This window comes from Physeter macrocephalus, chromosome 16 (genome assembly GCF_002837175.3).
Source record: "Physeter macrocephalus isolate SW-GA chromosome 16, ASM283717v5, whole genome shotgun sequence".
Taxonomy (NCBI): Eukaryota; Metazoa; Chordata; class Mammalia; order Artiodactyla; family Physeteridae; genus Physeter; species Physeter macrocephalus.
In genome coordinates this window covers 31,043,213-31,068,355 of record NC_041229.1, presented here as the reverse complement: position 1 = coordinate 31,068,355, position 25,143 = coordinate 31,043,213, and the positions used below count along the sequence as shown (strand labels likewise).

General features: G+C 37.6%; 1 protein-coding gene across 1 annotated transcript in view; it reads right to left on the bottom strand.

The window, feature by feature from the left end:
- Positions 1 to 6,013: 6,013 nt before the first annotated feature.
- Positions 6,014 to 25,143, bottom strand: part of TMEM123 (transmembrane protein 123) — a 69,285-nt gene continuing 50,155 nt past the window's right edge. Inside the window, exons 3-5 of the mRNA XM_007123149.4 lie at positions 10,261 to 10,680; positions 8,941 to 9,094; positions 6,014 to 6,669 (exon numbers count right to left, since the gene is read on the bottom strand). Of these exons, the coding sequence (XP_007123211.1) occupies positions 6,645 to 6,669; positions 8,941 to 9,094; positions 10,261 to 10,680 (599 nt within the window). The 3' untranslated portion in view covers positions 6,014 to 6,644. The remainder of the gene's footprint in view (positions 6,670 to 8,940; positions 9,095 to 10,260; positions 10,681 to 25,143) is intronic.

The window sequence follows — 25,143 nt, the reverse complement described above, 5'->3', positions numbered from 1 at the left end:
GTTTTGATTTGTATTTCCTAATAATGAGTGATGTTGAGCATCTTTTCATATGCCTGTTTGCCATTTGTATATCTTCTTTGGAAAAATGTCTAAATGTCTATTCAGTTCCTTTCCCCCTTACATTTTTTTTTTTTTGCTATTGTTGCATGAGTTCCTTATACACTTTGGATATTGACCCGTTATTAGATATGTGGTTTGCAAATATTTTGACCCTTTCCATAGGTTTTCTTTTCATTTTGTTGATCATTTCTTTTGCTATGCAGAAGCTTTTTTGATGTTGTCCCACTTGTTTATTTTTGATTTTGTTGCTTTTGCTTTGTGTCATATCCAAAAAACCATTGCCAAGACCCATGTCAAGGAGCTTTGTTCCTATGTTTTCTTCTAGGATTTTTATGATTTTTACATGTAAGTCTTTAATGCATTTGAGTTAATTTTTGTGAGGAGTGTAAGATAGGGGTCTAATTTCACTCTTTTACATGTGAATATCCAAATTTCCTAGCACCACTTATCGAAAAGACTTTTTCTCCATTGAGAATTTTTGGCTCCCTTGTCAAATATTACTTGACCATATATGCAGGGGTTTATTTTTGGGACCTGGATTCTGCTCCATTGTTCTATGTGTCTGTTTTTATGTGCCAGTACCATACTGCCCTGATTACTACAGCTTTATAATATAGCTTGAAATCAGGAAGTATGATGCCTCCTGCTTTCTTCTCTCTCAGGATTGCTTTGACTCTTTGGGGTCTTTGTGGTTCCATCTAAATGTTTGGATTTTTTTTCTACTTCTGTAAAAAAATGCCATTTGAATCTTGATAGGGATTGCATTGAATCTCTAGATGGCTTTTGGTAGTGTTGATATTTTAACAATATTAACTCTTCCAATCCAGGAACACAGGATACATTTCCATTTATTTGTGTCTTCTTCAGTTTCTTTCATCAGTGTTTTATAATTTCAGAGTAGAGATCTCTCATCTCCTTGGTTAAGTTTATTACTAAGTATTTTATTGTTTTTGATGCTATTGTAAATGGGACCATTTTCTTTATTTCTTTTACAGATAATTCATTGTTAGTGTATAGAAATGCTACTGTTTTTGAATGTTAATTTTGTATACTGCAACTTTACTGAATTTGTTGAATAGACTAAAGTTTTTTGGTGGCATCTTTAGGACTTTTTTATATATAAAATCATGTCATCTGCAAATAGGGACGATTTTACTTCTTCCTTTCCAATTCTGATGCCTTTTCTTTCTCTTGCCTGATTGCTCTAGCAAGGACTTCCAGTACTATGTTGAATAGGAGTGGTGAGAGTGAAGTCTTGTCTTGTTCTTGATCTTGCAGGATAAACTTTCAACCGTTTCACTAATGACTATGTTAGCTGTGGGCTTGTCATATATGACTTTTATTATGTTGAGGTACATTCCTTAATACCTAAAATGTTAAGTTTTTTTTTTGCGGTACACGGGCCTCTCACTGTTGTGGCCTCTCCTGTTGTGGAGCGCAGGCTCCGGACGTGCAGGCTCAGCGGCCGCGGGCCTCTCACTGTCGTGGCCCCTCCCGTTGCGGAGCGCAGGCTCCTGACGAGCAGGCTCAGCGGCCATGGCTCGCGGCCCCAGCCACTCCGCGGCATGTGGGATCTTCCCAGACCGGGGCATGAACCCGTGTCCCCTGCATCGGCAGGCGGACTCTCAACCACTGCGCCACCAGGGAAGCCCAAGGTTTTTTTATTATCATGAATGGATGTTGAATTTTTCAAATGCTTTTTCTGTGTCATTGAGACGATATGTTTTTCATTCATTCTATTAATGTGATGTATCACACTGACTTATTTGCATATGTTAGATCATCCTTGCATCACCGAGATAAAAATCCCAGTTGATCATGGTGAATGATCCTTTTTGTGTGTTGCTAAATTCAGTTTGCTAATATTCTATTGAGAATTTTTGCATCTATATTCATCAGGGATATTGGTCTCTGGTTTTCTTTTCTGGTAGTGTCCTTTTCTGGCTTTGGTATTAGGGTAATGCTGGCCTCATAAAATGAGTTTGGGAGTGTTCCTTCCTCTTTGATTTTTTGGAAGTGTTTGAGAAGGATTGCCATTAATTCTTCTTTCAATGTTTTATATAATTCTCCAGTGATGCTATCTGGTCCTGGTCTTTTTGTGTTGGAAAATTTTTGATTACTGATTCAGTCTCCTTATTAATAATTGGTCTGTGCAGATTTCCTATTTCTTCTGAATTCAGTTAGGCAGTTTGTATGTTTCTATTTTTTCCATTTCAGCAGTGGGCCAGGATATGACTCAGCTTTCTGGGATGGGGGTAGACCAGGCTCCAGGGATGCTAAGTCTCTTTGTTTGAGGACCCAAATCAGGCAGACCTGCACCCCACTGAGTTCCCTGGTTAGACTCTGCCACCAACTTGATTCTGCAGGTGAGCCAAGCTGCTGGCTGGGACTACACCTGCATGCTGCAGATTGGAACTCGGTCTGCCACATTCTGAGTGTTGGTTATTGCAGGCCCTTCCCTTCTTCTCTGTCAGATTCCTGGTGGTCAAGCCCCACAGACTTCCCTGCAATTCCCATGGGGTGAGACTGGAGTGGGGGCTCCAAAGAAGTGAACCACAATGCTGGGGAAGCTAGATGTCCACTCTGGGCTCTTTTCCAAATGGGGTAACCAGAGGCTCAAGGGAGACCTCTTGGCATGGTGTTGTGCCAGGCTGGGGGGAGGGGCAGTGCAGTCACCATGTAGCCACTCCTCTTACCTTTTTAATGTGGTCTCTCTTGGTTTATGTGGTGCAAGGGGGTCCTTCACCCTCACTCCTGCGTTCCAGGATTCTCTCAGTGCATGAATAGTTGGTTATTAGCTGTGCTTCTGTTGCCATCTTCGTGAAGACAATCTGCATTTTTTTTGTATGTATAACAAACATTTCAATAATTAGCTGAAACTTAAAAGGGTATTTTTTTCTGGACAGATGTGATGTTTATTATATCTATACTTATACCATTGTTGACCCAAACAAGACACACATTCAAGCCTGAAGTTGCTGGGGGAGTAACTTTGCCCAGAGTGAAGCCAAAGTAATGATGGGGAGGGAGGAAGAATTGTGTACAAATATCGCTGTAAGAGTACTTTTTATTATATAAATTTTCTGAAGACTGCACCTTTTCCCCTTGGTTACCTTATAATAACATATAAGTCATCCTTAGATATAAATTATTTCCAGTTGTAAAGGAAAAGTGTTGAAAATACCATACTATACATTAATGCATTTGCAGCTGATTTACATAAGGAATGGTAATTTTTAAATTTCTACCACGAATATACCTGTTTTTTTTTTTTAAATAAAAAGTTATTTTATTTTATTTTTGGCTGCATTGGGTCGTCGTTGCTGCACGCAGCCTTTCTCTAGTTGCGGCAAACGGGGGCTACTCTTCATTGTGGTGCATGGGCTTCTCATTGCTGTGGCTTCTCTTGTTGCAGAGCGTGGGCTCTAGGCACATGGGCTTCAGTAGTTGTGGCATGCGGGCTCAGTAGTTGTGGCTTGTGGGCTCTAGAGCACAGGCTCAGTAGTTGTGACACACGGGCTTAGTTGTTCCACCGGCATGTGGGATCTTCCTGGACCACAGCACGAACCTGTGTCCCCTGCAATGGCAGGCGTATTCTTAACCACTGTGCCACCAGGGAAGTCCTGAATATACCTGTTTGTTTGTTTTTGTTTTAAAAGAAGTTCTACCCAGAAGAACAAATAAGAGGCTTCAAATGAAAGTCCTTTGAGCAGTTCCTCTTACACTCTGGTGTTGTTCATCAGAATAACCTGATTGATTGATGATTGATTGATACGATTGCTAAAACACTGCTGAGCTCCACCCCAGAGTTTGTGATTCAGTAGGTTTGGGATGGGGCTCAAGAATTTGCACTTTTAACAAGTTTCCAGGTGATGTTCCCGCTGATGCTGAACCAGGCAACCACACTTACAGTGTCAGGTTAACCCCCACAATCTGCCTTTTTACTTTGGGCATTTTCTATTTGTTAATTTCTCTTGCGTTTGATAAAATGAAGCAAAACCACATATTACTCTTAAAGAACAAAATTTTATTCTAAAAATAGATCTCAGTAACAACGAAATGCCAAAAGTTGGTCATTGTAATAAAAAAAAGTAACAAATTTGCTTTACATTTTTTTTCTGAAAAATACAAAATTATCACTGTAATATACTGCCAGCTCTCATTATCTGTATTTGAATTATTCATTCTATGGATTATCCAAGGAAATTTTAAAATCATAGGTTGAATTCTACCTAATATTTAGACATACATCTGAATTGCTTTTATCTTCAAGTAAATACATTCTCAAAGAATGCAAATAAAACTGAACATTTGCTGAAGTAAACATAATGAAGAAGATAAATTTACGCTTAGGAAATGTGCTCCAAAGGGAAATACTGGTTTATATAGCTGTTTCCCTCAATTTCTGCAGATAACCAAAAAACAAAAAACCAAAAACCCCCAACACCTGATTGCATTGAAGTACTGATATTTGAAAGTAACAAATTATACAACTTATATACAGAAGAAAGACATAACTAAAATATTTCGAACCTAAAGCACAGGAAACTTTAAAGGCAAATAATGACATTTAGTACTTAAAAAGTGGTTTTATATTTTTCAAAGTGCTAAGATACAAGTATTCAAGAAAAGCTCAGTCCTGTCTACAAAGTTCTGACTGACTTAAAGTACTGAAATATCAAGAATGCAGGAGACAAATCAAATTAAGTTTAGAAAGCCCCCATTACTATAAAACGTATCTTTAGTATATTTTGCAAAGAAATGAAGCAGTGTTTTAAAAGACCAGTTATGGTTAAGTTAGTAACATACAACTTATCAGCCCACATCTCTTTTTTCAAACTAATGCAAACACGTATTTCATAATATTTCTTCCACATGTCACATCCATCCATCCTGTCATATCCATATTCTGGATAATTTTTATTATTCATTTTCATCACATCAATTGGCCATAATGCACAGTGAGTAGAAATGATCCTTTTATATCAGAATTCTTGATTCTCTGCAAACCAAAAGCTGATCACAAAAGTTACATTTAATTCTTATTAAATGTAGGTACATATTTTTTAGGACTTCTTAGCTCATTTTTGGACTGTCAGACATTGGTGTGATTTACTGTGACCATCTAAGATAGAAGAAACAATATCTTAGTACACAGTATGACTAAATACCTCTTTTGTCAAAACTTGCCCCTGAGTTTTGAGTGCTGGAATATAAACTGTAAAGCTGAAAACACTCCAAAATATGCTGGCTGATAATGGTATCCCTCAATATTGCATGCTTCCTCTCCATTAACTTGGTACATCTGAATGTGCCTCACCTCGTCAGCACGGGAGGAAGAGGACCCAAATAAGGAAGCAGGAACTTTTCTGTCTTAAAAACTCCACACGAATTTATTCCAAAGTACATTGGTGTCTTAGTATAAAAATGCTGTTTCCCCAAATCTTTGAGTAACATTGACAGTGCACGAAAATGTGGCATTCTCATCCTATAGGTTTAGTAGCCTGATAGGAGCCCCACAATCCCTGGCCTGATAAACAGCATTCATCTATCATTTGGACTAAAGAGAGTTCTAAATGTTGCTTTGGAAATCATATGAGTCTTTTTTTTTTAAGGCTAGGTGTGTTTACATTATGTTAACCATTTCTAGATATTGAAAGCAGTTCTACATCTGTTAAAAATATTCACTAAATATAAAATTAACAGCTGAACATGAAGTAAAGCAATTTCCAGTGGTGACAGTATTCTCACAGTAGCAAATAATCTAACTTATTATTTAACACTAATAACTAAGTGTTTAAAACATTATTATGTTAAACATCGCAATTTACTGAAATTACAGAGGAAAAATAGGCAATTACATCAACTGCTATTGAAAGCGCCAAAGAAGTTATTAAAAATACAGGCTCTCCAATGGCTCTCTAACAGGGATAAGCTCACGTATTGTTTCTGGTTTTATTTGACTTTTTTTTTTTTTTTTTTTTTTTTTTGGTGGGGGAGGGCATGCATTTTGTTTCTAAACCAAATAACTAAGGTTTAAACATATGAAATATGGATGCTTTCTGAAGAGACACTTTAACTAAAATTATGCTTAAGACTTGGCTTATTCATATAATTTCTGCTGTGTGGCAATGGTAATTAGGATATATCCAGCTCTTAACAGCACTGAGGTTCTTTGTGTGACCAACAAAGACATCAAAATCCTGAGTGCTGAGACAAGCTCCTTATTTGTATGAACACATGGCATCATACCCTCCACTGATGATGTTTTCCAATTACTGGCCCTGTGCGACCAATGACACAAAAAAATGGGATGACTTGTCTTACTATATATTTTCTAAAAGTGAATATTATAACCATTGCATTAACTGTATGCTACATATGTTCATTAAAAAACCCAAATCAAACCCTTTTTACCTTTAACAATCATGAGGAATTTTACATATTTATATAATACATTGTATATTATATTCATGGCCTGTTTATGCTATTTTCAAGAAGAGAATACTGTTCTAAAGTAATAATAAATCAAAATTAATTGATAGGGTTCTATCAATCTTCTTTCCATTGATCCTTAGAGTCCCTTAAATGATGGCATCATGTTCATCGCTGTAATATATCAAAAGTTAAAATTACTGTGTGCCATGTGTTATGCTACAGACTTTACATCCATATCTCATTTAATCATCACAGTAGCCCTAAGCAGAGAGAGGGCACTTAAAAAAAAAATATATATATGTTATTTATTTATTTAATCAATTCCATTTCGCAGAAGATCAGAAGCTAAGCAAGCATGTGAACTCTCATCTTGACCACTGTACACTGTGCTACATCATTTATATAAACATGGGTAGGCACCCTGCTAGTCAACAGTAGAACCAGAATCAAAATTAAGTCTGTCTGCCCCAAACCCCATCTCTGTCTCTCCATGCAACTCTAAGAAACACAGGAGCTAACACTATAATCAGTGTTTTAATCAGTGTTATTATCCAATAAATGAAAACTAGAAATGCTAAGAATTACTAGATATAGAAGGTCTCAGGTTCCCTAATGGGACAAATATTAAGTCCTTACTTATGGCATGTCATTATTTCTAACTTCAAAGGAACTACTGGCTTTAAAGTGCACTCTTTACAAAAAAAAAAAATGCACTCTTTAAAAAATGTAGCACTAAGAAAAACATGGCCTATTAAACTACAACACAATGCTTTCTCATCCCATAGACTGTAAGATACATCCATTTCAGAGGTGTTAAAATGTGGAAATACACAAAAACAAAAATGCGCACTTAGACTCAACTAAATATGGTGTTTTCACCATCTATTGGTTCTGATATGAATAAGACTCCTGTTAGAGTCACACTGCCTTCCTTACATTCCACACAGCTCTGTCCTTACAGTTATGGGGATTCTGGACTCTGATGTCCTCCACAGGGCATGCAGTATTATGTGGTCATGTATACGTGAGGAAAAAGTCCATAAAGCTAAAATTACATACTTCATAGTTAAGGCACTTTAAAATGAAAACAGCACATTTAAATTTAATTCCTTCAATATTTTATAGCCTCAAGTATATCAATAGATATTGATATTATAAAAAAGGAGTTGCATTAAATTTACTATAATCAAAATGTGCCTTCTGTTTAACTGGTGAAATTTACCAAGAAAACAGATAAGTATTTCTAGAAACAGTGGTTTTAAAAAATATTTCAAATTTTAAAGCATTTTGAGAGTCAACTCTGTTTAGTCAGTTTCCTTCATGTATTTTTTCTTTTATAGCTTGATCTAAAAGAGAAAAGAATGAATGTTTCTGAATGTGCTTTTAATCTGACAAAACACCACCTTGATGCACTTTTAAAGTAAGTTCGATATGATAGATACTGTATGTGGAAGGTAACTTCCAATTTAAATATACTTTTTTTAAAGTCTGGTTTTCTTAGTTCAATGAAAAATTTGAGACATATTTTCATACTATATTCTCCTCCTAAAAATTCATAATGTACATCAACATATCAAAGGCTTACAGTATTCTTATAGTAAAGTAACCTATTCTATTTTACTTTGCTCAATTAGTATTTCCCAAGTGTTTCTGACATGGAAACTCTGTGTGGGACACATATGCATATGACAGCTTAAACAAATTTTGGAAAATGGTCATCTATTCTATGGTATTTATTTTATATATACATTAACAATCAAAAGAATGGATTCGCTCTTGTACATATAAGGCTCAAAAGAAAAAACCTAAAGGACTTTGTTGGAATAACAAAAATTGGGAGATGATACCTCCAAAAACCATCAGACCTATAGAATGACAGTTTGTTTTTGGGGACTTGTTGATAAAGCTCACCTGAAAAGACAGTTTTGCTACAGATTAACTGATAATTATACTAACAACTCAGTATCAGGGAAAATGAGGCTGTCAGAAGAATTTCTTTATTTTCTTTGTCACAGAAAGCAAAAATCACGTTTTTATTGAGGATGTTATTTTAGTGTGTCTTGTGTTTGTCAGTAACACTAGGTCAGCAGCCTCAGGAGACCTGATAATGGTATTTCTTGCAATTAGAGGTATAAGCAAGTGAAAAGGACTGGCTAAACTTGGGTGTCTGGTTAAAAAAAAAAAAAAAAAAAAAGGTATGACATTAATAAAATACAATCATTTTTATAGGTAATATCCATTTGCATTTGCAAATAATTATAATCACAAGCTTGTACTTAAACAATTTGCTTTGGGCATAGAGGGTTAATGGGAATATAACTCATAAATCTATAAATTATTAATCCCTGAGATGAACACTGGCTCTACTCTGATATTTTGTCATGATATTTAAATACAGAAATACAGAATTAATAAAAAGAGTCCTGGCCAATCAAAACTTACATGGTTCTATACCGAATGCCTCTTCTTGAATAATACATTTTGCATCCAATGTAAAGAAAAGATAAAACTCCCAGTGTTAATACAATACCACCAACAAAGCTGGCAGTATCAAATTTTGATCCTTTATTTTCCTTAGAAATAATAGTTGCTGTGACTAGAAGAAAACAAAAGAAAACAAAAAAATAAGGCTTTAGTGCTTTTTAAACATATTGTAATAAGCTAAAACATTCTGAATTTCTATGTAAGAATGCTGATCTGGGGACAAGGGGGAATCTTACGCACATCAAGGTGCTCTCCAGCTGATTTTGTGTCTAGTGACTGCCTGGTTCTAGTTTTCTTCACTTGATCCAACACATCCCTTAAACCCCCAGTGCCTACAACCCCAAGATCTTAAGGTGAGACTGGGCTTGGATGGTCTACCAAAACCTCAGAGGCAGCAAGATTTGGTTAATTCTTTTATGAATTTTCTTAAGAGTTCATGCCTTAAACAAAACAGGTCTAGGTAACAGCTGAAATCTTGAAACTGGATACAATTTGAGTAAATGTTTCTAATTGAAATTTCTCCTTTTGAATAAATTGGGAATTTTAACTATTTTAATTTTATGGAGTCAAGAGCCCCTGAGACATTAAAGTTGATTTCAATACATAAATTGTAGTAATAAAGAAAATAAACTATTTGGAATAGAAGTATATAAAAACACACAAAAGAAACCATGAAGTCTGCTATTTGTTCTGATAAATGTAATCACTAGCTTTTAAACAGAACTTCAACTTTGGATAACTTAAAAGACAATCTTAAGGTTTTTGAATTCATGGTTTCACAGGCATTATATTTTAAACAAATGCAAAAAAATAAAGAGTGCTGAGACTAATACTACATATGTGACTATATCTAATACCATTAAAAAATATCTTTATGGCACCAGTAAATTAAAACCAAAGTTCTCCGTGATTTAGGTTTAGAAATCATGAAGACTGAGCCTGCCTAATTCCTTTCTAGAATGAGGTTCAAAGAGTTAAAGGTAGGACAAGTTTTCAAACCATGCAAAATAAAATCCCATGTTAGGATAAATTATTTATTTACAGATGGATCTCATACAGTCATTATTTGGCATGGTTAAGTTGGAAGCTAATTTTTTTAAAGGGACAAGATAGTTAATAAGTCAACTGACTCTTTTCCTGATCTCTACAACTAATTATTTAGGAAATGAGAAATAATTGTCTAAATTTCTACATTTTTGCAGAATGAAATGATGTAAATGTGACATTTGAACAACTAGTTTTTCAGCATATGAAAAATAGGTCCATTTTTATACATACTTGTTACTGATGAAGAAAGAGACGTCACTGAACTATTGTGGGTTGTAGTCATTGTGGATGTTGATATCTGGGATGTATTTTGTGAAACACTTGTTATTTTGAGTGTAGACCTTAAGGTGGTGGAAGTCATATTTGTTGAGACCTCTGGTGTTATCATTTTAGATGTTGCTATAGGTTTTGAGGTGGTGGCTGTCCCGTTATTTGAGACTGAAGCAAGTAGAACTGTTGACGGTTTTGCTATGGTTTTCAAGGTAGTGGCTGTCCCGTTATTTGAGACTGAGGCAACTGCAGTTGTTGATGGTTTTGCTATGGGTTTCGAGGTGGTAGCTGTCATCTTTGAGACTGGGGAAACTGGAGTTTTTGATGGTTTCACAGTGAAGTTGGAAGATTCACTTGTGTGGCTGAAAAGCACCTGTGAGGCTGCAAGAATATGAAGAAACATTAAAGCCAGAGCTATGACTTAGATAATGAAGCTCCCACTTCACTGACTTTCGTGGTCATACATAAAGAAAAAGGTCTAACAAACACAGCATCATGAAAGATACTTAGCTTATTAATACTTTGCACTACACAGCAAGAAGCCATAAAATGTCTCAAAATAGTAAAATATTCAACAGGAGCCAAGCCTGGATTTACGTAAAGTAAGAAATTTTTGTGAACATATGGGAAAAAAAGAAACTCAACCCAGAAGACTGAGTTCTTTTGATACAGGGACAGTGTCTTAACCATCTCTGTGTCTGAATATTCCATGCTTCATGTCACAAATATTAGTTGAATGGACTATTAAACCAATGGATATAAAAAGGGTTTTTAAAGTTTAAGGTTTCTCTGCCACATTCTTCCAAAAAGCTTTGAGGACAAACAGTAGCTGCATGCTTCTAACCCCCCAGTAGGATGTGAGCATGAGTGAGATACTCTTCGTAAGAGTAAAACCAGCTTCCCATGGTGTATTACGAAGTGAAACAACATCACAGAATGTGGCTAGTTGGAAATCTCATACTGATGATAATTTTCTGTCATTGGGAAGGTATTTCTAAAATTATTTCTGAAAGCTTTAAAAATGCAAAAGCCAATTTTGTAAAGGAGAATCATTGGTGTTAATTTAAAATAAGCAATTGGAAATAAATAAATAAGCGCTATGACCAAAAATAAATACTAAATATCTATATATGTACAAAATGCCCTATGACCAAAAGCAAACCTTTCTGTCTTAACAATATTCTTTCATACTCTATCTTCATTGTAACACCACAACCTAACTGATGTTTACAACTAAAGATACTTTAGTTATTATAATTTAGTGTATACTATCTAAGGAATGAAAAATCTCTTTGCCCTATTAATAGGATGTAATTTATTTCCGTGTTTGTTTCCTAGTCTCAAAGTTTACTTGCAGGTTTAGTGTTTTGTTATGTTGCCCATATACTCCCATTTTACTCTTTATGGCCAAGAACTAACGTGGAAAGAATTACCCACTGGGCTTGCCTTCTCCTTTCCCCCAGTGACAGCATCACAAGGCCTTCAGGTTCTCTGTCCCACTGCTGCTGTCACACACCAAAAGTGATTACTTCGTGCATTATCACCCTTTCACAATTATTCCAGACTTTTTATTCAAAGAATTCAAATATTTATTTTCAATTTTACAGGCTGGTTTTAATAGTGCTTATCTGCCCGTATGCTTTTACTCTTTAAATTCCTATCACATTTTGTGAACTTTGGGTCTTTATTGTGTGATCTCTTCCACTGAGTATTACCTAATTTTTAAAAAAGACCAAAGGAATCAGTACTTTTGTATTATATAGGTGAATAAATCATAATTATTCAAGTAGAATGCTATGAACTTGAACTAATCTTTTTTTTTTTTCTTTTTTTTTTTTTTTAAAAAAGACCAAAGGAATCAGTACTTTTGTATTATATAGGTGAATAAATCATAATTATTCAAGTAGAATGCTATGAACTTGACTAATCTTTTTTTTTTTTTCTCTTTTTTTTTCGGTATGCGGGCCTCTCACTGTTGTGGCCTCTCCTGTTGCGGAGCACAGGCTCCGGATGCGCAGGCTCAGCGGCCATGGCTCACGGGCCTAGCTGCTCCGTGGCATGTGGGATCTTCCCGGACTGGGGCACAAACCCGTGTCCCCTGCATCGGCAGGCGGACTCTCAACCACTGCGCCACCAGGGGAGCCCTGAACTAATCTTTTATTATTCAATTCTGAATGCTCTATAGACATATAATATACTTTAGCATTGAAATAATCACCTATTATTTTAATGTAGTGAATGAATTCTATTATAATGAAATTAAATACAGCAAAGAACCATCATTTATATCATATCTTTAGAACAGAATGATCTTTGCAGAGTAAAACAATGAACACAATGCTGCTTTTGGATTCCACACACACACACAGCCTACTCTCTTCTCCCTGCCACAATAAGATATTCTTCAGAGGTACTGTATGAAGTCACATGGGCAAAAACAGGGAGCTGTAACAGGTTAGTTCTTCACTAAGAAAATCCAAATGTGTTACAGAAACCACTAAGCAGCTAAAGTTTTCTATAAATTGACAAAACAGGCCAATAAGTTTTATGTTAAGGTGTGTTTTATGATGTTTAAATGTGATAACTGCAATGCAAGGATGCTCTCTTCAAGGTCAGAACTCAACATTCCGTGACTCAACCTTCTTGTCTGTAATATAAGTAAACGGTCATTTGTGCTCCTCTGCAAATGAGACCATCCCACCATGGACGTCTGGGTGTCTTTCTTCTCCCTTAACTGTTCAGCTACTGACCAGTGCCCTCCAGGGCGTGGCTCAGTGAGTACCTGCAGAGATGTCAGAAGAACAGAGCATCCATGCAGGGCTTGGAAAGAGTTTAGCCCTATCTGACTTTGCTGTTTTAGCCAGTCAGTCTCCCCCTGCCTCTGAGAAGCAGAAGTTGTAAAGGAGTGGAGGGTGGGTGACATGAGTGAAGGTGGTCAAAAGGTACAAACTTCTAGTTATAAAATAAATAAGTCAAGGGGAGGTAATGTACAGCACATGGTGACTACAGTTAATAAAACTATATTGTATATTTGAAAGTTTTTAAGAGAATAGATCTTAAAAGTTCTCATCACAAGAAATAAAATTTTGTAACTAAATATGATGAAATAGGTGTTCTATGTTATATACATTATTATATATTATGATAGATGTTACTTATTGTGATCATTTTGCAATATATAAATCATTATGTTGTATACCTAAAACTAATATAATGTTATATGTCAATTATACCTCAATCAAAAACAGTACAAAAACATCAAATCAAAACAAAACAAGTTATAAAGGCCCAAAGAGGGTATGTTACTGGAGAGTGTCAAGTGTGCTCTGTGTCCACCACCACCTCTGCCCACGGAGGAAAAGAGGAGAACGCAACCCCTCACCTCAAACTAAGCTGAGGGAATCACCTGAAGAGCAGGCCCAGTATCTCCTGGACTTGAAGCGACAAAGACTAAGATTTGACTCAAGCCTGAAAAGTAACTCTAAAGGCGAGAGGCTATGGCTGAGCTGTCTCTACCTGTCAGCAGAGTTTAAAAGGCTGCGCTGGGAGTAGACTCTTATTTTCACTGACAGCAAAGGTGCGTGTTTCCCAAGAACCAAACCAGGCCCCATGGAACATAGCCAGCATGGGGCTGCCTTAAAAGATAGCCTCCCCAGAGAGTTCTGTGCAGAGGGATGAAGATAACCAGCAGAGAAGTGGAACACCAAAAGCTAGGGGCCAAGGGTGTGTAGTGAGAGGGTCAGCTGGAGGGGAGGCCCTACTGCATCAGGGGAGCTGAAGGGGGAAGCCCCAGCTGTAGGGTCTCCCCGGAATCTACCAAAGAGAACCACATCCGCCACCTAGGGGGCACCTTCGCCAGATGAAAACATCCCAGCTGGCTTTTCCCCTTAAGCCCCTTTAGGCCTGATCCTGGAAGGGTAAAAACCAGAAGTGAGGGGGAGAAAGGCAGAGTAAGGAAGGAAGCTGACAGTGTCAAATTCCCCATTGTCGGTTCCAAACCCGAAGCAGGCCCAGGCTGGCAAAGGGAGAAATTCCAATCATTGTAGAGTTTTATTTATTTTGGTATTATTCTGAAAAGGAGAGACACCTTACTAATAAATACAACTCATTCACTAAATTGGACCTATGTACTATTGATAACACCTCAGCTAATGTAAGTGGAGCTGCAGGAAGGGGTGTATGTGGCACATAGTTGTTAACACTTACTTAGTGTTATGTGTCCCCCTAAAATTCGTATGTTGAAGCCCTACCCCCCAGTAGTTTAGGATGTGACCTTATTTGGAGACAGGATCTTTACAGAGGATTATAAGGAAGTTAAAATGAGGTTATGAAATGAGCCTTAAATACCTGGTGTCCTTATAAAATGGGAAATTTGGAGGCAGACAGACATACGGGAGGAACACCACGTGAAGATGAAGGCACAGATCACGGTGATGCTTCCAACAGGCCAAGGAAAGCCAAAGATTGCCAGCAAAACACCAGAAACGAGGCGAGAGGCACAGGACAGATCCTCTCACGGGGGCAGTAACCCTGTAGACAATCTGACGATACATCTCTGCAGTTTACACTACCTAGTTAGTGGTCCTTTGCGTGGCAGCCCTAGCAAACTAATGCACTCAGGTCCACAGTTCTTTCACTGCTAACAAAATGTGTCTTCAGGCGGCTGTGCCACGGCACTCGCCAGTGGCTGTGCTGAGCTTGTTCCTTTCACAGATCCTTGAAACTAATCACTGTGAGATGAATTAAGTCATTCGGTACTTGTCAAACTACTCTCAAAACTTCTTAAATGAAACCGAAGATCACCTATAGATTTCAGAGCTATAAAAATTTCTTGACCCTAACTCTTGGTTTCAACTAACATAATCACAGGAAAACAAAGTGAAGGGCTGTAGTAAGAGCACCCATGCACCCTCCGTCCCAGCAACTGCCATGTTCAGGTGCAAAAGGGACAAGACAGAGAAAGTACAAATGGGGATGAGTTGATGTTTTGTCACTCCTGCAAAAATACTCAAGACAGTCCAATTAGCACTCCGTTCCTGTTCTGTAATAAGAGAACTATCCCTGGAGCACAATTTTTCTATGACAGAATTCGCACTTCCATGTACTGAGCTCTTCTCTTTACCAAGTGATTGTGATATTTTTCAGGCATGGTGGGAACGAGCTCAAGCTCTGGATCAGCTCAGCCATTTACTTGCTCGGTTACCTTAGACAAGTTACTTAACCTCTCTGAGATTCAGTCTCCTTCCTCATCTATAAAAAAGGGATATCACAAGGGTTTGGGAGAAATAACTGACATAATTCGTATTGAGCACTTAGCACAATGCCTCCTGTGGAGGACCTGCTCAATGAATGGTTACTCTGTATCTCAGCATTTGTTTTACAGAATATACCTCTCCTATGGAGCTGCACTACACAGTTCCCTTTTAGGAGGCTGAGGAGTAGTCAGTCACATCTACTTCCATGATTATCACCACTGCCATCTGAATAACAGCACATCGAAGAGGATGCTCTTAAAGCTGTTTTCAGTTCATTGATATAAATATCCAAGAAGAAAAAAGTGATGTTCCAGGCCTTTCTCTATCAACACCAGCCGGCCACCTTCTTATTACATCAAGACCAAGGACACTATGAAGCAGCCTGTTTTTTCCTAGTACCAAGTAAAAGTACTCATCCTCTTCAAAGTCTGGATTTATTCCAGGTATCTTTGTATAACTATGTTGTGTTGAAATAACTTTCTTTACTCCTATAACCTTGAGCCCCAAACTATCTAAGTGTCATTTTTGTCCTTTAACCTAAATATTTCAAGGTTAAGGGTGACGATTTGTTTTCTTTGGGGTATCAGATACACACTTAAACCAGAGTTGAAAATTCACATTCATTAAAAAAAAAAAATCTCAGTTATTTTAAAATGGGATAGTAGTAGTTTTTCATTTCCTATTATAGTTGTCAAAAATACAGAGCTATTTAAGATAATGGATCATAAATTTCTGGTGCCACAGAGTCATTTTGAGGGTTCTATGATTCTAAGTACAGTCTGCAGCTAGTACTAGTCTTGTGTGTATCTCTTGGAATATTTTTAAACACTGAGAACCTTGAGAACCTCTTTCCCACAGAGCACTGGTCCCCAACCTTTTTGACACCAGGGACCGGTTTAATGCAAGACAACTTTTCCACGGATGGGGGTGGGGATGGTTTTGGTATGATTCAAGCACATTTCATTTATTGTGCACTTTATTTCTATTATTACATTGTAATATATAATGAAATAATTATACAACTCACCATAATGCAGAATCTGTGGGAGCCCTGAGCTTGTTTTCACTTGCCACTCACTGATAGGGCTTTTAAAAATTTATTTATTTATTTATTTTTTGGCTGCATTGGGTCCTCATTGCTGTGCGTGGGCTTTCTCTAGTTGCGAAAAGCAGGGGCTACTTTTTGTTTTGGTGCGCGGGCTTTTCATTGTGGTAGCCTCTCTTTGTTGTGAAGCATGGGCTCTAGGTGTGCGGGCTTCAGTAGTTGTGGTGCATGGGCTTAGTTGTTCCACGGCATGTGGGAACTTCCCGGACCAGGGATCAAACTCATGTCCCCTGCATTGGCAGGCAAATTCTTAACCACTGCGCCACCAGGGAAGTCTGCTGTGATAGGGTTTTGATATGAGTCTGCAAGCAAATGATTTATTATGATCTCTGTGCAGTCAAACCTCTCTGCTAATGATAATCTGTATCTGCAGCCTCTCCCCAGCCATATCATCCGGTGTTAGATTCTCATAAGGAGGGCGCAGCCTAGATCCCTCGTGTGCACAGTTCACAGTAGGGTTCGAGCTCCTATGAGAATCTAATGCCGCTGCTGACCTGACAGGAGGCGGAGCTCAGATGGTAATGCGAGCAATGGGGAGTGGTTGTAAATACAGATGAAGCTTTGGTCACTCGCCTGCTGCTCACCTCCTGCTGTGCGGCCCAGTTCCTAACAGGCCACGGACTGGTACTGGTCTGTGGCCTGGGGGTTGGGGACCCCTGCTATAGAGAAACTAAGTATCAGTGTAATCCCAGAAGTACTCATTATTTAGAAAGCAAAGGGGCCTTTCCTCATTGTACAAAGTCAGTAGATTCATTATGAAAATTCTCCTTGAATTCAAATTACCTGAGGACCAAAAATCCACAGAATTGAAAAATATGGATTAGGAAAAAAATCTTAAAAAGTTACCTTTTAAAAAAATCAAGAAAAATCTAGATTTAAAACAATCTAAGAGAAAATTGGGCTTTAAAAAATGTATCATCATAAAGAGCTGTGCATTTTCTGAAAATCAAATATATTTTCCTAAACTTCTAAATTCAAAAATTAAAATTCCAAAAAGGAAAAAAAACTCTCTCTCTCTATATATATATGAACACAGAAAAATAACAACTGGGGTGTTTTAAATAAGTTATAGTATATCTGTAATAAATTCTGTTTCCACATTTTGTTACAGTATCATCACTCTACCTCAATATTTTAATATAAACTCTGGCAGGAGCTGAAAGAGGCATTTTCAGTCAAGGCAATTATCTGCCTTAAGGACAGTGAGAACTAACAATTGAGACACAGTCCAGGTTTGTTTAAGGAAATTCATTCTGAAGGAAGATCCTGTGCATTCCCAGAGCTGTACGGAAAGCAGCTGAGCAAGAGAGGGTCAGAAAAGAAGCATGGCTTTTCAAGGCAGTCAGAACCCAACTCAGCCAAGGCTGAGCTAGCCAGGGCTGTGTAGACAATATCCAGGCTTTGTTATGGTATTGCCATAGGTCTTGCCCATTCTATTCCATTACCACAGACCCCGCCCACAATTCGTAACCCTGGCTAATTTAAAAAAAAAAAAAAAAAAGGCAAGAATCACATTCACAAGGGCATCAGGCAAGCTGATATTATTTTTCCTCTGTTCCTGCTCCAAACCTTCCCAGCCTCTCATCCTGGCAATCTTCACTCTCCACAGAATAGAATTCACTCTATCTGCTATTCTTCCCCAGCACATTCCAGTCAGCCTGGCTTCTCACTCCTCCCAGCACCTAGTACTGGGCTGGCCAAAAAGTTCATTCAGGTTTTCCCCTAAGATGTTACAGAAAAACTGGAACAAACTTTTTGGCCAACCCAATACTTACTCAGTGCCAAGAACAACGCTAGGAGGCTCTGCAGAAACTAGAAAGATGCAATCCTTCTCAGGTATCTCCTTTATTTTTAACTTTATTTTATTATTTATCTCCTTATTTTGCATTTTTCTGGATTCTTAATTGTATTATCTTTTAAATGGAATTAGTTATTAACTGCAAGAACTACATCTTGTATTTTCATTTTACTCTACATAAGTGCCAGGCACAGTTTTGGAAGAACTCGATCACTTCTAGCATGTGCTCCACACTATGCAAGGAGGGAAGGCCAAAAGCTATCTCTTCACCATGATGACAAGGCCACGGTCCCCTCTGCTGCCTGATCTTCTGCTACTCTTTTCTGCCCCAGCAGATTTACTCAACTTTCCCTATGCAGTTTATTTCTTTATTTCTGTTGCATTGTTATATTACTTCCTCTGCCTGGGATGCTTCCCACCCATTCTTTACCTGGTGAAATCCTATTACTGTTCCTGGCCCAGCCCAGAAATTACATTGAAGTTATATTAAATGTACAAAACAGACCACGTAAAAGACAAAGATGATCAACTGGATAGCAAAACTGTGAACTGTTCAGAAGCAATATATCTTAAAACTAAGATTCCAAAAAGCTGAAAAGTATTGAAAGTGAAGGTATAGGAAAGAAATATACTATACAATTACTAATCAGAAGAAAGGTGGTGAGCGGTACTGGTTCATGATGGTGACACGGGAAGATCATAAACTCACCTCTTCCCATAGACACACTGAATCTACAGCCAATTACACAACAATTTCCTCTGGGAAAAAAGACACCCCCAAACTGGTTGAGTGACTCCTACACATCGGGCAAACGAGAAAAAAACCAACATTGAGGCAGGTAGGAGAGGCTGACACAATCTCGCCATAAACTCTGCAACCCGCTCCTGCCCCCGACCTGGTGCAGTGACACACAGTCAGAAGGGAACTCAAAACCCATGGCTTCTCCCTGAGGAGTGAAAGGTTTGAACCCCACATCAGGCACCCGACTTTTAAGACTTGCACCTGAGAGGTGAGCCCTCTAAACACCTAGCTTTGAAAACCAGTGGGGCCATGTCCATGAGGCCCCCAAGGCCATAGCCAACTGAGAAATGGCTGTTAAAGGGCACTCATCTTCAGACTCACCCCACCCCAAGGACCAGCTCAGAGGCAGTCAGTTGAGAGGCACCCAGACTTTATGTGAAAGAGGCTCATTTGCTAATCTGAAAGTGTGGTATGAGCAGAAGGAATCTACCTAACACATGTCTAAGGGCCTACTGGGGTACCCTCTAGTGACAGAGGCTGGCGGGCATCATCTTTTTGCTCTCCCTCACTCCAGCTCACCAGTGTCTCCCAGAAAGGAGCCTGTGCCCACCTCTGGTGCCCCAATTTTTGTGGCTGCTGCCAGGGGATACCTTTAGAATGACTGGCTCTGGTGGCCAGCAGGGTATATGCTCACAAGTCCCATAGGACTGTAACCAACAGAGAAAGAGCTCTCAACCAGCTACCAGTCCCCAGGACACAGCAAGAGGCAACAGACCCAGGAGATCAGCCTTTCTGTGAAAGAGGCCTATTATCTTATGGCTAGGCCTGAGGGGCAGGCTTCTAATTCTTATACTAATTAGTTGAAGAATACACAAGATAAAAAGATGTAAATGTGACATCAAAAACATAAAACGTGGGGGGTGGGGAGAGCAAAACTGTAGAGCTTTAGAACTTATTTAAATTTAAGTTGTTACCAGGTTAACACAGACTGTTATAAATAAGTTCTTATATGTAAGCTTCATGGTAACCACAAAGAAAAACAACTATAGTAGATACACAAAACATAAAGGAATCTAAGCATACCACTAAAGTATGTCATCAAACCACAAAAGAAGAGAACAAGAGAAGAAGAAAGGAATACAGGACCTGCAAAACAGCCAGAAAACAATTAACAAAATGGAAGTAAGTCCATACCTATCAACAATTACTTTAAATGTCAATGGGCTAAATTTTCCCATTGAAAGATACAGAGTGGATTAAAAAAACCCACCCATCTATATGTTGCCTACAGGAGACTCACTTCAGATACAAGGACACAGAGACTGAAAGAGAGGGGATAGAGAAATGTATTCCCTGCAAACGGAAACAAAAAGAAAGCTGGGGTAGCTACACTTACATCAGACAAAATAAACTTTAAAACAAAGATATTAATAAGAGACAAGGGCATCACATAAAGGTGTTAAACAAATAAGAAAATATTTGTAAATATTTATGCACCCAACATAGGAGCACCTAAATATATAAAGCAAATATTAACAGACCTACAGGGAGAACAAGACAGCAATAAAATAACAATGAGGGACTTTAATACCCCACTTACATCAATGGATAGATCATCCATACAGAAAATCAATAAGGAAACATTGGCCTTAAATGACATGTTAGAACATAGAGACTTAACAGATATATACAGAACATTTCATCCAAGAAGCAACAGAATGCACAATCTTCTCAAGTGCACATGGAATATTCTCCAGGATAGGTCATATATTAACCCAGAAAACAAGTCTTAACAAAGTTAAGAAAACTAAAATAATATCAAGCATCGTTTCCAAACACAATGGTAGGAAACTAGAATTCAATCACAAGAAGAAAACTGGAAAATGCACAAATATGTGGAAATTAAACAACATGCTACTGAACAACCAATAGGTCAAAGAAGAAATCAAAGACGAAACAAAAAATACCTTAAGACTAATGAAAATGTAAATACAGCATACCAAAACTTATGGGATGCAGCAAAAGTAATTCTAACAGGGAAGTGCATAGCTATAAATGACGACGACAGGAAACAAGAAAAATCTCACATAAACAACCTAACTTTACCCTAAAGAAACTAGAAAAAAAACAAATGAAACTCAAAGTTAGTAGAAGAATTAAAATAACAAAGGTCAGAGTAGAAAAATGAAATAGAGACTAAAACGACAATAGAAAACATCAGTGAAATCAAGAGCTGCCATTTTGAGAAGATAAACAACAAATGGACAAACTTTCAGCTAAGGTCAGAATTGAAAGAGGTGACATCACAATAGATAACACAGAAATACAAAGAATTTTCAGCGCCTACTATGAACAATTATATGCCAACAAATTGGACAACCTAGGAGAAATAGATAAATTCTTAGAAACATAAAACCCTCCAAGACTGAATCATGAAGAAATAGAAAATCTGAACAGACCAATAAGGAGGTTGAATCAATAATCAAAACCTCCTAAAGACAGCCTCATCCACCAGAGGGCAGACAGCAGAAGTAAGAAGAACTACATTCCTGCAGCCTGTGGAACAAAAACCACATTCACAGAAAGACAGACAAGATGAAAAGGCAGAGGGTTATGTACCAGATGAAGAAACAAGATAAAACCCCAGAAAAACAACTAAATGAAGTAGAGATAGGCAACCTTCCAGAAAAAGAATTCAGAATAATGAGAGTGAAGATGATCAAGGACCTCGGAAAAAGAAGGGAGGCAAAGATCGAGAAGATGCAAGAAATGTTTAACAAAGACCTAGAAGAATAAAGAACAAACAAACAGAGATGAACAATACAATAACTGAAATGAAAACTACACTAGAAGGAATCAGGAGCAGAATAACTGAGGCAGAAGAACGGATAAGTGACCTGGAAGAAAGAATGTGGAGTTCACTGCTGCAGAACAGAATAAACAAAAAAGAATGAAAAGAAATGAAGACAGCCTAAGAGACCTCTGGGACAACAGTAAACTCAAGAACATTCACATTATAGGGGTCCCAGAAGGAGAAGAGAGAGAGAAAGGACCCGAAAAATATTTGAAGAGATTATAGTCGAAAACTTCCCTACCATGGGAAAGGAAATAGCCACCCGAGACACATAGTAATCAAATTGGCAAAAATTAAAGACAAAGAATAATTATTGAAAGCAGCAAGGGAAAAACGACAAATAACATACAAGGGAACTGCCATAAGGTTAACAGCTGATTTCTCAGCAGAAACTCTACAAGCCAGAAGGGAGTGGCATGATATACTTAAAGTGATGAAAGGGAAGAACCTACAACCAAGATTACTCTACCTGGCAAGGATCTCATTCAGATTTGAAGGAGAAATCAAAAGCTTTACAGACAAGCAGAAGCTAAGAGAATTCAGCACCACCAAACCAGCTCTACAACAAATGCCAAAGGAACTTCTCTAAGTGGGAAACACAAGAGAAGAAAAGGACCTACCAAAAAAACCCCCAAAACAATTAAGAAAATGGTCAAAGAAACATACATATCAATAATTACCTTAAACGTGAATGGATTAAATGCTCAAACCAAAAGACACAGCTTGCTGAATGGATGCAAATATAAGACCCATATATATGCTGTCTACAACAGACCCACTTCAGACCTAGGGACACATACAGACTGAAAGTGAGGGGGTGGAAAGAGATATTCCAAGTAAATGGAAGTCAAAAGAAAGCTGGAGTAGCAATACTCATATCAGATAAAATAGACTTTAAAATAAAGAAGGTTACAAGAGACAATGAAGGACACTACATAATGATCAATGGATCAATCCAAGAAGAAGATATAACAATTATAAATATATATGCACCCAACATAGGAGCACCTCAATACATAAGGCAATTGCTAACAGCTATAAAATAGGAAATCGACAGTAACAAAATAATAGTGGGGGACTTTAACACCTCACTCACACCAATGGACAGATCATCCAAAATTAAAATAAATAAGGAAACACAAGCTTTAAATGACACAATAGACCAGATAGATTTAATTGATATTTATAGGACATTCCACCCAAAAACAGCAGATTACACTTTCTTCTCAAGTGCACAAGGGACATTCACCAGGATAGATAACATCCTGGGTCACAAATCAAGCCTCAGTAAATTTAAGAAAATTGAAATCATATCAAGCATCTTTTCTACTCAAATCAATAAAATTAGAAATGAAAACGGAGAAGTTACAACAGACACCGCAGAAATACAAAACATCCTAAGAAACTACTACAAGCAACTCTAGGCCCATAAAATGGACAACCTGGAAGAAATAGACAAATTCTTAGAAAGGTATAACCTTCCAAGACTGAACCATGAAGAAACAGAAAATATGAACAGACTAATCACAAGTAATGAAATAGAAAATATGAACAGACTAATCACAAGTAATGAAATTGAAACTGTGATTAAAAATCTTCCAACAAACAAAAGTCCAGGACCAGATGGCTTCACGGGTGAATTCTATCAAATATTTAGAGAAGAGCTAATACCCATCCTTCTCAAAATCTTCCAAAAAACTGCAGAGGAAGGAACACTCCCAAACTCATTCTATGAGGCCACAATCACCCTGATACCAAAACCATACAAAGATACTACAAAAAAAGAAAATTACAGAACAATATCACTGATGATATAGATGCAAAAATCCTCAACAAAATACTAGCAAACAGAATCCAACAACACATTAAAAGGACCATATACCATGGTCAAGCAGGATTTATCCCAGGGATGCAAGGATTCTTCAATATACGCAAATCAATCAATGTGATATACCATATTAACAAATTGAAGAATAAAAACCATATGATCATCTCAGTAGATGCAGAAAAAGCTTTTGACAAAATTTGACACCCATTTATGATAAAAACTCTCCTGAAAGTGGGAATTGAGGGAAGCCTACCTCAACATAATAAAGGACATATATGACAAAGCCACAGCAAACATTCTCAATGGTGAAAAACTGAAAGCATTTCCTCTAAGATCAGGAACAAGACAAGGATGTCCACTCTCACCACTATTATTCAACATAGTTTTGGAAGTCCTAGCCACGGCAATCAGAGAATAAAAATGGAACAAGATAGAAAGCCCAGAGATAAACCCATGCACCTATGGTCAACTAATCTATGACAAAGGAGGCAAGGATATACAATGGAGAAAAGACAGTCTCTTCAATAAGTGGTGCTGGGAAAACTGGGCAGCTACATGTAAAAAAATGAAATTAGAACACTCCCTAACACCATACACAAAAATAAACTCAACATGGATTCGAGACCTAAATGTATGACCGGACACTCTAAAACTCTTAGAGGAAAACATAGGCAACCCAATCCAAAAATAGGCAGAAGACCGAAATAGACATTTCTCCAAAGAAGACATACAAATGGGCAAGAAGCACATGAAAAGCTGCTGAACATCACTAATCATTAGAGAAATGCAAATCAAAACTACAATGAGGTATCACCTCACACCAGTTAGAATGGGCATCATCAGAAAATGTACAAACAACAAATGCTGGAGAGGGTGTGGAGAAAAGGGAACTCTCTTGCATTGTTGGTGGGAATGTAAATTGATACAGCCACTATGGAGAACAGTATGGAGGTTCCTTAGAAAACTAAAGATAGAATTACCATATGATCCAGCAATCCCACTACTGGGCATATACCCAGAAAAAACCATCATTGAAAAAGACACATGCAACCCCAATATTCATTGCAGCACTATTTACAATAGCCAGGTCATGGAAGCAACCTATATGCCCATCAACAGATGAATGGATAAAGAAGATTGGTACATATATACAATGGAATATTACTCAGCTATAAAAAGGAACGAAATTGAGTCCTTGTTGAGATGTGGATGGATCTAGAGACTGTCATACAGAGTGAAGTAAGTCAGAAAGAGAAAAACAA